This window comes from Cavia porcellus, unplaced genomic scaffold (assembly GCF_034190915.1).
Source record: "Cavia porcellus strain 051 isolate PalLab524CR breed Dunkin Hartley unplaced genomic scaffold, mCavPor4.1 scaffold_2, whole genome shotgun sequence".
NCBI classification, from domain to species: Eukaryota; Metazoa; Chordata; class Mammalia; order Rodentia; family Caviidae; genus Cavia; species Cavia porcellus.
In genome coordinates this window covers 50,173,386-50,189,914 of record NW_026947485.1, presented here as the reverse complement: position 1 = coordinate 50,189,914, position 16,529 = coordinate 50,173,386, and the positions used below count along the sequence as shown (strand labels likewise).

General features: G+C 31.0%; 1 protein-coding gene across 1 annotated transcript in view; it reads right to left on the bottom strand.

Annotated features, from left to right (window-relative positions):
- Asz1 (ankyrin repeat, SAM and basic leucine zipper domain containing 1) overlaps positions 1 to 16,529 on the bottom strand; it is a 47,437-nt gene that overhangs the window by 10,285 nt on the left and 20,623 nt on the right. The window contains exons 5-10 of the mRNA XM_003475140.3: positions 9,079 to 9,190; positions 8,411 to 8,545; positions 6,888 to 7,012; positions 5,769 to 5,844; positions 3,997 to 4,053; positions 2,930 to 3,039 (exon numbers count right to left, since the gene is read on the bottom strand). Coding sequence (XP_003475188.1) covers positions 2,930 to 3,039; positions 3,997 to 4,053; positions 5,769 to 5,844; positions 6,888 to 7,012; positions 8,411 to 8,545; positions 9,079 to 9,190 — 615 coding nt within the window. The remainder of the gene's footprint in view (positions 1 to 2,929; positions 3,040 to 3,996; positions 4,054 to 5,768; positions 5,845 to 6,887; positions 7,013 to 8,410; positions 8,546 to 9,078; positions 9,191 to 16,529) is intronic.

Below are 16,529 nucleotides of genomic sequence, written 5' to 3'. Positions count from 1 at the left end.
AAACACATGGAAATCAAATGACATACTTCTAAATAATCCATGAAGTATATCTAAATAATCCCAAGAATGAAGTTTGAAAATAAATCAAACTACACATAGAAGTAAAGGGAAATGATCATACAATATACCAAAACTTGTGTGATGCAATTAAAACAGTACGAAGGGGAAGTGAAAAAGCTAACTGCCTCAAGAACCTAGACAAAAAGTAAAATCTAAAGAAAGCAGAAGTAGAATGAAAATAACAACATACATAAAAATAATAGGTGAACATTGCTGAAACAAAAATTAGGTTCTTTTAAAAATTAAGTCTTTAGCAAGACTCACAGATAAAAAGAAGACAGAAATCAGCAATATTAGGAATGAGATTGGCTATGACAACAGATCCCAAGCCATCAAAATGCTATCTGGGAATACTAACAACTTTATGCTTGTAAATCTGAACAGTAAGAAGAAATGAAAAAGTTCTGCTCTTTTTAGCTTTCTGAGACAAGTTTCACTATGCCCAGGGTCTCACTGGCCTTGGGCTCACTTTGTAGCCCAGGCTGGTCTCAAACTTGCAATGATCCTCATGTCTCAGACTCCTGAGTGCTGGGATTATAGACATAACCACAAATTACCAAAAGCCCATCAAGAAGAGATAGATATAACTTGTCCCATAACCACAAAAGTAATTAATTTATGATTTAAAATTTCCCTCCCCATCTCTCCAGGCCCAGATGGTTTCACCAAAGAAATCTAAAGTGTTCAAACAAAATTAATATTAATGCTATATAATATTGCACTAATTATCACTAATTTTATACCCTCTGTCTCTCATTGTAGATAATCAGAAGAGGTGGAAACACTGTTGACTCATTTTTTTAAGACCAGTATTATGCTGATACCAAAAATGGATAAAGCACAAACCTATAATGAAGTCTCAAGAATTTAGATGCAAAATATTGACAAATGAAACCTAATAATGCTTAAAAAGAATAAACCCTAACTACATGAGGTTAATCCCAGGTACACAAAACTGGCTCAATAGTTAAAATTTTTAAAAGTTGCCTACCATATTTACAGGCTACAGGATCAAATAAAAATGATTAATCTCAATTGATAACAGAGAAAAATTTGAGAACATTCAAAACCCATTCATAATAAACACTTTAAGAAAAATAGAAGAGCTTAACAGTCTCAGTCTCACAGACTCCAAAAAGCTCTATAGCCACCACTATCATCAACACTAAAAAACACTGCGTAGTTTTAAGATTAGGAACAAGTCAACAATGTTCTCTATTTATCACTCTTCTTCAACACAATACTACAAGTTCTCACTGCAATAAGACAAGAAAAATATAGAAAGGGCATAACACATTAGAAAAAAAGAAATTAGCCTTTCTATAGAGTACAGTATTATATAGAAAATTTTAAACAACCTAGAATAAACTCCTAGAACTAAATGAGTTCAGGAAGGCTGAAGGAAGTTCAGTGAAGCTCAAGGATATTGGATTAAAGCACAAAAGTCAACTATGCATAGAATCAAAAAGTCAATGTCACTGACAACTGTTACAAAGATAATCACTTAGGTATAAATCTTAACAAAATATGTATAGAATTTATGTAATAAAAGTACAAAACTCAACTATACATGAAAACAAAGAAGTTAGTATCACTGACAATTGCTCCAAAGATAATTACTTAGGTATAAATCTAAGAAAATACATAGAGAATTTATGTAAGAAAAATTACAAAATACTGATGAAAGAAAACTACAAACTTGTAGTGACATCTATGTCATGAATTAACAGATTTAAATGTGAAGATGTCAATTCTCCATAAATTAATCAATGATTAGTACAGTTATTATCAAAACCTCAGGTTTTTTGTAGAGACAGAAAAACTTGATCTATAATACACATGAAAAGAAAAAGATCCTAAGATACCTAAGGACAATTTTGAAAAATAGTAAGAGAAAGAGAATCATTTTTCTTGATATTAAATTTTACTATAAAATCAGAATCATCAAGACATTATGGTATATGGTATAGGTTATGTGTCCCTAGCAGGAAAATCTGAAATCTGAATCAAATTTCATAGCATTCTGAATTTTTGATTTTTTGATTAAGGATGTTCATTAGGTAAAGTCTGAAAACATTCTAACATCCAAAAACTTTAAAATATGAAACACTTTTGGTCTTGAGCATTTCAAATAAGGGACAAGCAACTAATGCTGGTGAAATATGAGTAAACTCTGGACTGTACCAAAGTCAGTTTACTGGTTTTGATATCATGCTATAATTATGTAAGATATTAACAGTGGGTAAAACTTGGTTAAATGGTCCAAGGGAACTCGTGGAATATGTATCTGAACTATCATGTGCATCTACAATTATTGTTTTAAAAAGTTAAAAACACTGCTCTATGTTAACAAAATCAAACACCATTACTTTCAAAATAAATTTTAGATTATTAATAATTAGTGAATCACAAATTTATGATACTGTACATGAAGTTTATGTATCAATAACAATTTATCACCTAGGAAGGCTGAAAACAGCTGAACTTACATAGAAATGCTTTCTTATTGGCTTACATGTTTTTACTACTTCAAAATTTCTATTTGATATCTAAAGTGATTTAAAAAGAGTAATAACTATACTAAGAAAGCACAAGATTTTTATAATGTCTAATACAGCAACATATGATTAAAAAATAAAGCACAAAATGTTTTCTATGTGAGTTACAAAATGCACCGCATTACTTCTTGGTCAAGCAACTTCTTAAAAACCCACTTTGTAAAATAAAGTGTATTGCACTTTGAATACCATATATTTTTCTGAAATTTATTTCTTTAGGCAAATGATGATATCAAATTAAATAATTTAGACATTAGCAAAATTCAGTAGGTTCTGAACAATGTTAATATAAACTGATAAATTAACTTTACCTGATTTCCAATTTTGCCACTTCAGGTAACTCTCCAAAATTTATCTCTCCTATCTCTAATTCTTTAAGAGCAGCTATAATTTTTTGCTGATCTTTACTGGTAATTCCATTCTAGGTAGAAAAAATTTTAAGGTATAGTAAGATACTTATATGGAATAATTTAATTTTACTAACATTTTCTACTTGAATTTCCACATGAGATACTTAGGCAAACGCGATACTTAAAAATTAGGCACATGAGATACTTGAAGTATATGGTTTGTTGATAACAATGATTGACCAATTTATATCATTAAAAGACTTGACATATAGTCAACTGTAATCATTTTCTTTTTTTACAACAAGCAACTGTGATAGGCTACAATCAAATCACTAGTTTTCATATATAATAGTTCAAAAAAACACAGTAAAATTGCTTCCTTCAAAATATTTAAAATCTTATCAGTATTACAGACAATACCCTGCCTCCCTTTTGTAATCTACTTTGCTGTTAAATTGAATTTTCTAACTTGGATTTAGTTAAGTAATATGCTTAAAATTTAGTGACAGAAAAATTTAAAATTTCCAGTGTGTTCATAAAGCAAGATCATTACCTTTTAGATATCTTACTTATTGAAGTATCTCTAGTATATCCTACAGCTAATTTTTGGTTATTACTTAATAGTGTAGGTGCCAAAATAATAGGTCTTTACAATTTTGAGAATTCACCAAAAGGTATATTACATGGAAGTTATATGGTTATATTCACATACATAATAAAATACTCCTAATTCTTAAGTAGCTTATTTTAGAAATCTATTTCAACTTGGAAACAAAGCACCAGATTTAGTTATTGGTGATCCTAACAATCTGAAGGAAAAAAATTCAAAACTTTTAAAAAATTTATTTAAAGAAATTTAAAACTATAAAGGATTTTCGATATGGTTATCCATTTTTATATCTAATGAAGAACATAGCAAAAGATTCAATCATACCTATAGCACTAGGATTTTTATAATAGAAAATAAAAGGATCTATAAATTTAGAATATCAGAGAACACAGATTGAATTTTTGAAAGTGATACTAACCTCTGCAAACTCATCTTTTTTCATGGTCAAAAGATGTCTTAAAGTTATATCTTTTTCCTGTAGGAAAGGAAAAATAAGTAGCCACCTTTCAAAATAAGTAGTATGAGGGAAAGTAGGTAAATTTATATAAGTTAGTTATGTGCTCCATTCTTAAATAACAACTTTCTAGAGGGGACAGAATATAGTACTAAATACTGTAAAATATACACTAATGTATGGACAGTATATATTTATCCAAAAATACACATTCCTGGGTAGACAGTATATAGTCACCCAAAAAGTAAAAACAAAACTAGTTTTTCAGATTTAATCACATTCATATTTGCTTACATAAAAAGAGAAGTATAAAATTTGACAGAAATTATATCTATCAATATTAAATTTATGACTTATATGCAATTAACCCATCAAAACATGAACTTTTACTCAAAATTTCTCCAAATGGGAACAAGTTTCAAGACTGCATAGTGAAACCCAGCTCTGAAACATCTGAACAGAATGTGTACACTCCCATTAAGCTATCACAATCCTAATGTAGCTAATACTGTCATCCAAATCTGACAATATATGTGGTTTGACAAAATATACAGGAATGTTTAAATTAAAAAAAAATTATTATAATAAATATTTATTATACTTCTTCCTTAAAATACTCTCCCTCACTTCAAACACTTACTCCATTATTCTTGCCACTTTCTGAAGTGGTTCTTCAAGTCCTCTTTTGTCAGTGTCTTTAGCTGGCTGTTGTGACTGCCTTGCTGCCCTGAATTGAAAACATTTCCCCATGTTCACTTTGACTTTGGGGATGAGTGAGTGAGAAGCCATATGGTCCCCCATCTAGTGAATATGGTATAGGATGATACACCATAATTTTTTTGGGGGGGGTACTGGGTATCGAACTGGTGACCTGTGCTTGCAAGGCAGGTGCTTATGCCATTGAGCTAAATCCCCAGCCACCACAATATTTTAATTTCATAGAAACTGCTGTAAACGTGGACTATAAACTACTTCAGAAGAGCGGCAAGAACAGTAAGTGTGTTCAAAGCAAGGAAGAGTATTTTGAGAGGGATTAACAATATGACTTCTACTATAAAAATTATTTTAAAATTTCACTATATTTTTCAATCACACTACACATGTGTAAAGCATTTAGATGATGCTTGTTACATAATCTAACATGACAACTCTACACTAGCTATTATCTTTATGAAAAAGGTATTTAATATATTTCAGTTAGTAATCTGAGGGAGAATCTGATACCTTGTTTGCCCAGTTTAAAAACAAGCTTCCTGTATTTTATATAAGATTTGCAACTGCAACTGGGTGTTGTGGCACATTCCTGTAATCCCAGCACTTTGGAGGCTGGAGCAAGTTCCACACCAGCCTGACTGTTCCACAACAGTCAATTCAAGGTCAGCTTGAACTACATTGGGAGACCTTGTCTCAAGGGCAGGGGAGGAAGAAAAAGGAGGGAGATTTGCAACTGAAAAAGCAAAGTAAAAATAAAGGGCTCAACTATATACAAAGGTAATGGGCAGTGGATTAAAAGCTCTTAAATCTAGCTAGATTCTAACTTATGTTAATTTTTAGAAAAAAATTTTGAAATGATTATTACAAGTTTAAAACAAGATATACTCCAAATTATGGAGAAAAGGAATGGCACTTATTCATAGGCATGCTTAATGAGTTCATATTTAATGATATGTTAATGAACAAATTAATGTATGTGTATAAATATAATATATATAATTATAATTTATATGAAATCTTACCTTTAATAAGTTTGTCATATGTTCCAGTCCAAGACCATGTAGAAATATTTCCAGATCTCCAAATGCTGTATATGAACTATACATATTTATAGCAATGTCAATTTCAGAATAGAATATAAATGTACACATAATATACATTTATATTTCAGGGAAAGAGCAGGAACCAGTAAGAATGAATCTATATAGAATATATTTATAAATTTATTTTATAAACAATAGATTTTAAAACAACAGATTTAACACTGTATCAAAGAATAAACTTGCTTTCTCTCTCTCTCTCTCTTTTTTTTTTTTTTTTGGTATGCTGGGAATATACTTAGGGCTAAGCAAGCACTCTACCACTGAGCTATATATCTACCCCAAAGCAAATTTTCTTTAGCAAAGATATGAAAAAAATCATGGTGGTAAATTATAGTTTGTCTTTCTTAACAAGGAAAATAATTATCAATATGTATTCTTTGTGAAATCTCTGCATGTAAAAATCTCTAACTATAGTAAGTAAAAACAATTTTAAGCATGGCATCTATAGAACAAATTGCAGCCATATACAAGGTTCAGGGGAAAATTAATTTTAGTTGATAAAAATGTGCTGAAAATAATTACAATGCAAGATATAAGTTTCAACCCTAACATAAATTTAATCTTTTTTTTTTTTTTTTTTTTTGGAATAGAGAGTGAAAGGCAGACTTCTGCACTGAATTACATTCCTAGCCATTCTTTATTTTTATTTTTTGAGATCTCACTGAATTTCTAAATTGCTTAGGTTGGGTTTGAACTTATGATCCCCTTGCCTCAGCCTTCAGGAGTGCTAGGATTATATGCGTGAGTCACCATGCCCAGGTCTGAATCTTTTAAAAATAAATTTTACTGATTTAACTAAAAGTTTACATTTAAAGTTATTATGTTAGTTACATTTAAAGTTATTATGATCAATGTTAGTACATATAAATAAAAATTTTCTAAAATTCTGGACAACAAAGCATCTAAAATCTAGACAGATTTAAAAGCATGTTTATAAAAGTTCATCATGTATCTTAAATAGGTACCACATTTACATTTACTACAAGCATTTAAAAAGCTTATTCATAGGAATTCTGTTGAACCAAACCATGTTGTTACCCAAATATGTGGTCTTTTTCTTTATCAGAATCTGCTGTCAATAGTTTACAAATAGTTTCTTCTTTAGTTAGCTGTTGCAGCTTTCCTTCCAAAGGATTAAATGTCAAAGAAAGAAAGCTGAAGATCTGAAAAAGTTCAAAGCCACTGAGATGTAGTTAACATGATTTCAGACTATCATTTATACTTAAAAGAATCTAAATATAAATTTTTTTCTAGAAAGAAAATTTTACTAAGGTGAGAGGGACAGAAGTTTTACAATATATTACCCTGAGAATAACTTATAAAATCAGGTAAATATTTTCTTAAATTATAATAAAACAAAATACATCTAATTCAAATTAGTAAACTTAAAGATAGCAATATTTAGCAAGATATAAAAAAGTACTATTTTCAAAGTTTAGGTAGAAAAATTATGTACCATAGTAGTACTTCACATATATTGCTAAGTGGAGAGGAAATGATTTACATGATACATCGGTACACAAATTCCAACTGTACACACCAAAATGTGGAGAAATTCTAAAATTTAACTTCTAAGCATGTCAAAGTAATGTCATGTAATTAATCAGCCAAAACATAGTATCTAATCTGATTTTAAAAAATGATGAATAATGCAAAATAAATTTTGATATTCACACATTTCCTATGTCAAATTCAGTGTTATCTATTGAAAATTTAATAATGCTATAAACCAATTTTGTTTTTATAATGTTAAACCTTAGTAAAAAAAAAACTATAAGCTTCTTTTTTGAAGTTTTACAGGACTTTACAGATTAGCATCTACTTTAAAATAATTTTGAAAATGCAGATTTTATTAGTAAAATGATGGCATATTTATTAGGTTGCTCAAAAAATTAGAGACAGTTTTCTTACATGCAGTAAAAGTGACATGGTCTGATGATTATATGATAGGACCTCAGGAATTTCACATACTTTAAAATTCAGAAACTTGGTTAATTTTGCAACTGTACAGTATTTGATCCTTGCTTAGAAATTATAGACCTTGGGCTAAAGCTTTAGTGTTCAAAAGTTTATTACTAAAGTAATTTAATATATTAAGTAATATTAGCATTATGACTGAATTGAAAATCAAATGACAGAGCATAAATCCCAATGTGTTACTGCTCTACCACATACCATGTCACAAATACAGGGATAAATGTCGTTCAAAGCATTTTATTTTTAAATTTTCTAATATTCATTAATTAAAATTACTAGTGTTTCAGTTACATACTCAAGATATACAAGTTTAATTCTTAAAAATATGAACCAGTTTCAAATGTTTAAATAGCCTTATGCTTTTATATAACTTAAATTATCACATTACAATGCATCTAAGTTAGAAGAGGAATACTCTGGCAAAATAAAAGTTTTCATTACTTGGGGAAAAGACGTATTTAAACATTTAATAACAGCCCAAAATATTTTTACTACACTTGTGAAATCTCACAAAATAATATGAAAGCTCTATATTGGATAATGTGACTGTGACAGAAAAAATAGTTTAATGTACAGATAGATACCTCGAGATGTTTATTTCTTTTTGCAATCTCACTTGGTGTTTGTCCATCTTTGGTTGGTAGCATTTTATTAGCTCCTAGTTCCAGTAACTTCAAAACTACATTTTTATGACCCTGACGCGCTGCCCATGTTAAAGCCTGTAAGTAGGGAGGAAAGCTTAAAGAGGAGTGTATATGAAGTGGCTAGGAAACAGTCTCAACAGCATCTATTGCCTAATAAAAGGGAACATGGTCATTTAATGGAATGATGCAATCTGTTCATTTCACAATATAAACATAATTCCAAAGCTGTATTTGCAAAGCAGACTCCATGCTCACTGATTTTATAAAACCAAATGATGTTTTACACAGCTAAGTGATGCTACAGAGTAAAATGATTTATCTGCCAATCACTAAAATGCTTTCTACAAAAATGAATTTGAAAGCCTAGGCTCTTCAGTATTACAGCTTCTTTTCAGGAAAAAGGACAAAAAAAATCAAATAATCCTTTTTTTCTTTCATTTTTTGCTGTTTTCACTAATAGTAATTATACCCCAGGCCTTCCTTAATTACTACTTCGTAAGACTCTTTGTAATAAAAACCAACCAACCAAAACCCACCTATATTTACAGACTGCTTATAAAAACATCAGTGTTTAAAAATAAAATGAAGCATTAAAAAGTATTTCTTACAGTATAACCATTCTCATCCTGGGCATTAACATCTGCTCCGTGAACAACAAGAAGAGCCACAACCTGAGGGTGACCATCCCGTGCAGCATACATGATTGGGGTCATAAGTCTCCTAAGGAAAAGGAAGAAAAGAAAAAAAACATCTGCATTAATGCTATCATAAACACAACTCAAGTTTATGAATTTAGCCATACTCAATACCATCAACACTGCTTTGAAAGAAAAGAAAAAGTTTTTAGTACATCAAATAATTTAAAATCCAACCTTCCAGAAAAAGTAAAATGTAACACGTAATACTTAAAAGTACTGAATGCTTACACAGCACCCTCTAGTGAAAAAAACATAAAAAAATCAATGTCATGCTTTCCAGAATGTTTCATTGATTTGTACATTCATCTAGAAAATAATCAGTGTGCACACAAATATGTTTATGCTGGAAATACAGTGATGAATGAGACAAGGTCCTTACCTAACTGGATGTGATCATATTAAATGTTTATTTCATTTAGTAGATAGATGAAATAGAATTTTAAATTAAAAAACACCTTTCTTATTTAATATATTATAACTCTATTTTAGTCTAAGATGGAAAGAATTTTATTCTGACTTGGATGCTTACTCTAATCAAAAAAGAGATAGTCCAATGATATAACCTGCCTAGTATTTCTAAGAGGGTGGGAGGGGAGCAGTGGTTTTTTGCTAGCTTATCCCTAAAATCCCACTACTCCTTAAAGTTAGTCTGCTTCTGGGCCTATTCTATTTTTAAATATAGGAATATACTTTTATTTTAAATTTTATTGGTACATGTTTGCAGTAGATGATTGCATTTCTCATGGAGAGTTGGTGCATGTACATAATACACCTCACATTTTTTTTCATTTCCTTCTTTTTCTCTCTTTTCATCCTCCTCCATCTCTTGATCTTTTTCCCTCTGGCAAATATCTCTTTCTCTATTTCCTAGTATGTACCTTTTACTTTGTTCTTTATTTATATTTTGATTTTCTTGTATAGAATATATACAATATTTAAGCTACTGTGTCTGATTTATTTCACTTAATATCATGGCCTCACGGTGTATCTATTTTCCTACAAATGATTCAAGTTTATAGGTTATGACTCTTCCTTGTGTATAAATGCTACATTTTTTAATCATTCATTTTCTGATGGACATATAGGCTACTTCCAAAATTCAGCTACTCTGAATTGTGCTGCTATAAACATGGGTATCAATGTATCACTGTAACAGGATTTTTTTTATCACTTTCAAAAAGATAGCTAGAAAAAGGAATAGTTGGGTTAAATGGAATTTCTAGTTTCAGTTTTTTTGGATTTTTAATATTGAATTCCATAATGATTGTATTAGTTTACATTCCCAACAAAAATGAAGAAAGAGAGCTCCTTTTTCTCTGCAGCTTCATCAGCATTTGTTATTTGATTTCTTGATGATATAGCCATTCTTTCTGGAGTACGGCTCCTCAATGTTGTTTTAATTTGGATTTATTTAATGGCTAGAAAACATTTTTTTCATGTATTTATTGGCCATTTGTAATTCTGAGAAGTATTTATTCATTTCAGATCCATTTTATTGTTGTTTGGTGGATGGTTTAATTTGTTGTGCTCTTTGTATATTCTAAATATTGGTTCTATCTGAGGAAAAGTTGGCACATTTTTTTCCAGTCAGTGTGCTGTCAATTAACTGTTTTTGTTTCCTTTGCCATGCAGGAGCCTTTTAACTTAAAAAGACTTTATCAGTTCTATTTGGGCTGATTTTAACACATGATCTGTTTTAATGGAGATCTGATATTCTAGACTTGATCCTTCTGAGTCATCAACAATATGTCACAAAAACACGAAGAACAGAGAAGAAAAATATTTCACAATTGTTCTGACCTGACAAAAAAGTTAATGTTTTTATATCACACTATCTAACATAATAGAGTATTTCTCTATAAGGTTTGGTAGTGTAGATATATCCTGAATCTAACCACTTAGTACCAATGTCTTTAGCATAAAACAATTTACATGACTATTTCTTCTATTTCCTAATACAATGTTTCATTTGAAATTACATGCTAAGTAGTAGTAAAACAATTACTCTTTTACCACGAGCAGTTCCTATAGACTGGCTGTATTAAGAATGATAATCTTTTTTATTTTTTGGTACCGGGGATCAAACTCAGGACCTCATGCTTGCCACGTAGGAACTTGTGCTGCTGAGCTAAACCCCCAGCCCAAGAATGATAATCTTTAAAGGGTGGAGAGAGAATTTCCTGGATAACATATAAAAAAATCAAATCAAATAACCAAATTCTTCCCTCTGTCTAAATTAGACCTCTTTATGTCTGTCTTTCATTTTACTTCTGTCCCAAAAGCCCAAATCATTCCTCTCAATCTTATCTATTTTAGGGAATCATTGTTAAACACTGCTTGGGCATAAAACCAGGCATTGTTTGTGACTCTTCTCCGTCCCTCTATACAGAAGTTACCTGCAGGTCCTATCGATTCTCCCTTTAAAATACATGCTCTCCCTGTGCACTTCTTATCATTATGTTAGCCACTGTGGTAGTCAAGCCATCTCAATCACCTCCCAAAAAGCCCCATGAAAAAGGGCCTGGAGAGATGTCTAGACACAAATCATACAAATGTTGCAGTTTAAGAAAGCAGCAATCTTATGCACTCTTCAAAGAAGTTTTATATTAACTGGTCTACTTGAGTGATACAATAATTATCTGTGCTACTGATAATGTTTTAATACCAATTTTTTATCTTATTTTAAAGTCGACATAAAGAACGCTTCTCTTCAAATCATTGCAATGTCCTTTGATTTTTTTCTTCTAATATACAATGCTTCAGCAGAGATCAACAGCTGTTTGGACTCCTTTTCTTTTCCTAGCACTTAAAATCATGTTCTGTCCTTAATGCTCTTTCATTCTCTTAACATTAAACCATGCCTTAATGATGTCACATATTCTCAAGACTACTCTCACACATTCATGGCTACTGACTTTGCTCTTGGGCTCCAAATCATATCTGTCACTGCCACCTGGTGTTACAACGGAACTGAAAACCAGCAGATGTCCACGTCTAAACTTGCTTTCTAAAACACAATACAGTTTTCAGCAAAGTGAACCATAAACCATTAACTACCTGACCCATAAACCTGAAATTTATCCATGACTCTTAGTTGTATCTTTCTTTGTATCTAAGGCAGCATGCCTGTCAGTTTTACCTCTTCTTCCATTATTTGTATCTATTCACTTTGTTCTCCTTGCTACATGTTTTCAGACCTTGGTCACTTCTTACATAACTGCACTAGTGCTGTTAAATGGCTTTTTTCCTTCATACTTGTGAATTTTACTATCTATTCACTCCTTAAAATTCTGAATGTCACACCTCTAAGAATCACTGTACACTTGGACAACTGTAGCTCTACAGCACTCCAGCCTAAGACTAGACTTAAGTTTTATCTTCAGGTGATGAATACCAGGTTTCCTTCCTCTGGACATCCCACATTAAAAAACAAAACAAAACAAAACAAAAAACAAAACTCTAGCTGAAAAGCCTTATCAATTTTCTTCTCAATGAGTTTATTCCTGCTCTATTTGTGTTTATTTTTGAAGTTAATATGATTCCCAATTCTTAAATATTCTTTTAGCAATTTTGAAATATACAGTGCATTATTTATCATAACTACCATTCTGTGCAATACAGTGATATTATTTTACTTGTTCAAAGGAAAAAGCTTAGCAGTAGAATACCTGTCTAGCATACGCAGAGGCCTGGGTTCATTAGACAGAACTGAAAAAAAAAAAAGAAAAACACCAAAAAACCACCCCCTTTTTGTCTTTAGAGAAAGCCAAAATAAGTGCCTAAAGGTGTTTTTTTTTCCTACCCCAAACTAAATTAAAACTCAGCAACTATTTTACTACGCAATCTTTTTCTCCTCAATATACAGTCTTCGAAGACTTCAATTAGCTCAGGAGCAAATTATTTCGCATAATGTGGTTACCATTATCAGCATCCTGCTTATTTCCATATTCTTCCTGATTTTTTAATTCAAATTTCACATTCTAAATTTCAAGAAATCTTATTATTTAGATCTCCTCATGAATTCTTGTTTTCAACATTCACTTTTAGTATTTTTATGGTATTAGATACATTTTTAAATTGTTAATCCTTTTCCTAGCTGTTGTGAAGTTGAGTTTTCTGCTTTTTAAAATTTGTAAAAAAAAATTATGCTGTACAAAGTGATTATATTTACATTAGTACTTCATTGTGTATAAGTGCCACATTTTCATTATTCATTACTCTGTTGATGGGATACATAGTTGCTTCCAAGATTTAGCTATTATAAATATGGGTATGTATCACTATAACATTGATGTCTTTAACTTTTTTTAGAAGACACCCAGAAAATGGCTGTCCTATTTTCATTTATTTGATCCATTTCCATACTAAGATAGATTGGTTAAATAGAGAATAACAGATTCAAATTTTCTCACATCATTTGCATCCCTATGTAGATGTTACACACTATGGATACAAAGTTAGACTGCTACTTCTATATAGGAATTGTCTTGATTGATGAATTGTCTCTTTAGCAAATAACATTTAGAATTATTCTTAGTACTATTCTGAAATTCATGATAACGTCTATATGAAAGGTATATATTTTGTATCTTTACCTATTTGTATGTAAAATTTTCCATTTATCCAGAAGATCTCTTAATTCTAAAAATTGTTTTCATTTTGGGAATATTCCTTACCATCATTAGTTCAAATACAGTATATTTTCCATTTTCTCCTTCTGGAACTCCTAGGAGACAGATGTTAGAACTTCAAGTAAGGTTGTTCATGTCTCTTAGCCTTTCCCCTATATTTTCCCATTTCTGTTACCCTATGTTTTATATGCAAATGCTTTTCAACTAGCTTACACTTTATTAATCTGTTCTTCAGTTGAGTGCTATCTGCTGTTTATACATATACTTAGTTTTAACAGTCAACATTCATTTTTTCATAATTCATTGTTCTGGCTTTGTAATTCTTATTTGAAATTTGTTATTTTGTGGAGGCAAATCCCTCTTCTGTTCCTCAGAAGAATAAATTCTTTTTTTAGGATTCTTTTATTTTTTTCAACTTTTTGTAGGATAAATTACTCTTTTGTTAATTGTTTTTATTTCAAGATATGTATATTATATAGATTTTAGTGATTTATGGGTGTGCATTTACCTTCTGGCCTATTATAAAGGCCTCCAAGAATGGAAGAATCAAGACAGCAGCCATGAGTTTGCCATAGTAATGTTTTCAGGTATTGTCAGGGGTTTCCACCTCTCTTTACCTCCCATCCTCCTTATCACACTCCCTCTGGGCCTCCTTCTGTTTCTTTCACTGTGTGTGTGTGTGTGTGTGTGTGTGTGTGTGTGTGTGTGTGTGTATGTGCGCGCGTGTGTGCACACATGCGTGCGCGTGTGCACACATGCGTGCGCGTGTATGTCTGTGGTCCTGGGGAATGAATCTAGAGCTTTCACTGGAGTTGCATCCCCTACCTTTTAACCTTCTTATTTTTCAGACAGGTCTTGATAAGTCTCTGGGATGCCCAGGAACTTGCAATCCTCCTGCTTCAGCTTCTAAGAGTGCTGAGATTACAGCCTATACCATCAGACCTGGCTCCATCTGTTTATTTCTTTAGAGTTACCCTTTTTACATTCCAGAGGTAATTCTCTTTCTTGTTTTAAATAGACTATTATTGAAATATTTTACCTATTGTTATCTTTAAGAGTTGCTTGGATTACCAGATACAGACGTGCAAAATTGACCTAATCATATAGTATAATCATCTTAGCTTTTTAATGTATATATAAACAAATTTATATCTTTTTCCTTTTCCCTTCTTTTTCTCCTTTGCCCTATCCTAGTTATTTTTCCCCTTTGAGCAGTTTCTTATCCTTTCACAATATCTATCATTTTGAGTTTTTTGTTGTTCTTGTAGTTGTTGTTTGTCTTCTGCTTTTTGGTTTTTTGTTTGTTTGTTTTTCTATTTAAAATAAAATTAAAAAACAAAAAAATTGCTTCAAAAAATTTACCACCTGAATATCTAAAGTCTGGTAAAAGAGGGCAAAATTTTAACATATTCTTAGCTTAATATTCTGAAGTCATAAAACCATTTTCAAAAATTCCTTTACATTTTTCATATTTTTTCCTGAAATTTCAGAATTATTTGTCAAGATAAAACAATGGGTTTATTCTATGAATAAGGTGTTTAATTTTATAAATTAACTTGTATTTTTGAATAGTCTTTAAATCTTACTCATTTCAGCCAACAAATGACTTACCTTATCAATCTTCTCTTTTACTCAATACAGTTTTAAATATTTTTTCACTTGTCTTTCATATTTATTGCAAACTTGTCTCTAAATATTTATGTTTTTGCTCTTTAGAATGAGATCTATAATCTCGTATTTTTAAACTGGTCATTACATGAAAACTGGAAATCAAAATTGCCACATTAGCATGGAAAAACTACCTCATTTTATGCTTAGAATTTGTAACAGTTTCTAAGTTGATTATCTTGGAGTTACCAAGTGTACAATCAATATACTCTTAAAAATATTATATCCCCTCTTTCCTAATTAAAAACAGTTGCCTAATCAGAGGCAACAGAGTTCAAATGGTTTAAGTCATGGGTCAGCAAACTGTTCCTTTAAAGGACAGACAGTAAATCTTTTAGGCTTTGTGGTATAAGAGTATGCCACTACTGCTAAACTGCTTCTGTAACATGAAAGTTGCCACAGATATTATGTAAACAAATGAACACAGCTATGCTCCAATAAAACTTTAGAAATCCTTCAAATTCTGATTTACAGTATTAGCTGTAGAGTCAATCTGTCTACTTTCAAATCTAGCTTCAGCATTTATTGTCTCTGTAACACTACTCAAGTTTCTTAAACACTGCTTTGGGTTTTATATATGCATGTAAAAACAATTTCTACATTTGTAGCACCTACTTGTGATCTTATAATCTGTGATAATGAGATAATAATGGTAAGAGCAGAATCAGGCAAAAAGTAACTGCTCTGTCATCATCAATTTATTAACTAGGACTCATTTTTTTCTAATTGAATTGCTTGTTCCAAAAATACTTCCATAGTTACCAAAGTAATCCAAAGATTGCTCAAAACATGTGTATGGGTCATGTGCCTGACTTCAATGTAAATGGTGCTAGTGTTTTTCCATTAAGTGTAAGACTTGTTTTGGCTTTAGATAATGATTTATGTCATATATTATAATGACAACCCTTCTTTTAAATCTGTTCCTAGAGATACCCGCCATCTCTTATTATGCTGCGTCTATCATCTGATAGCCATTTTCTACTGTACTGTCAAATTTTTACAGCACAAACTAGCTCTTCTATCTGCCTCCTAGTATCTAGCATACAGTAAGCGCTTAACAAA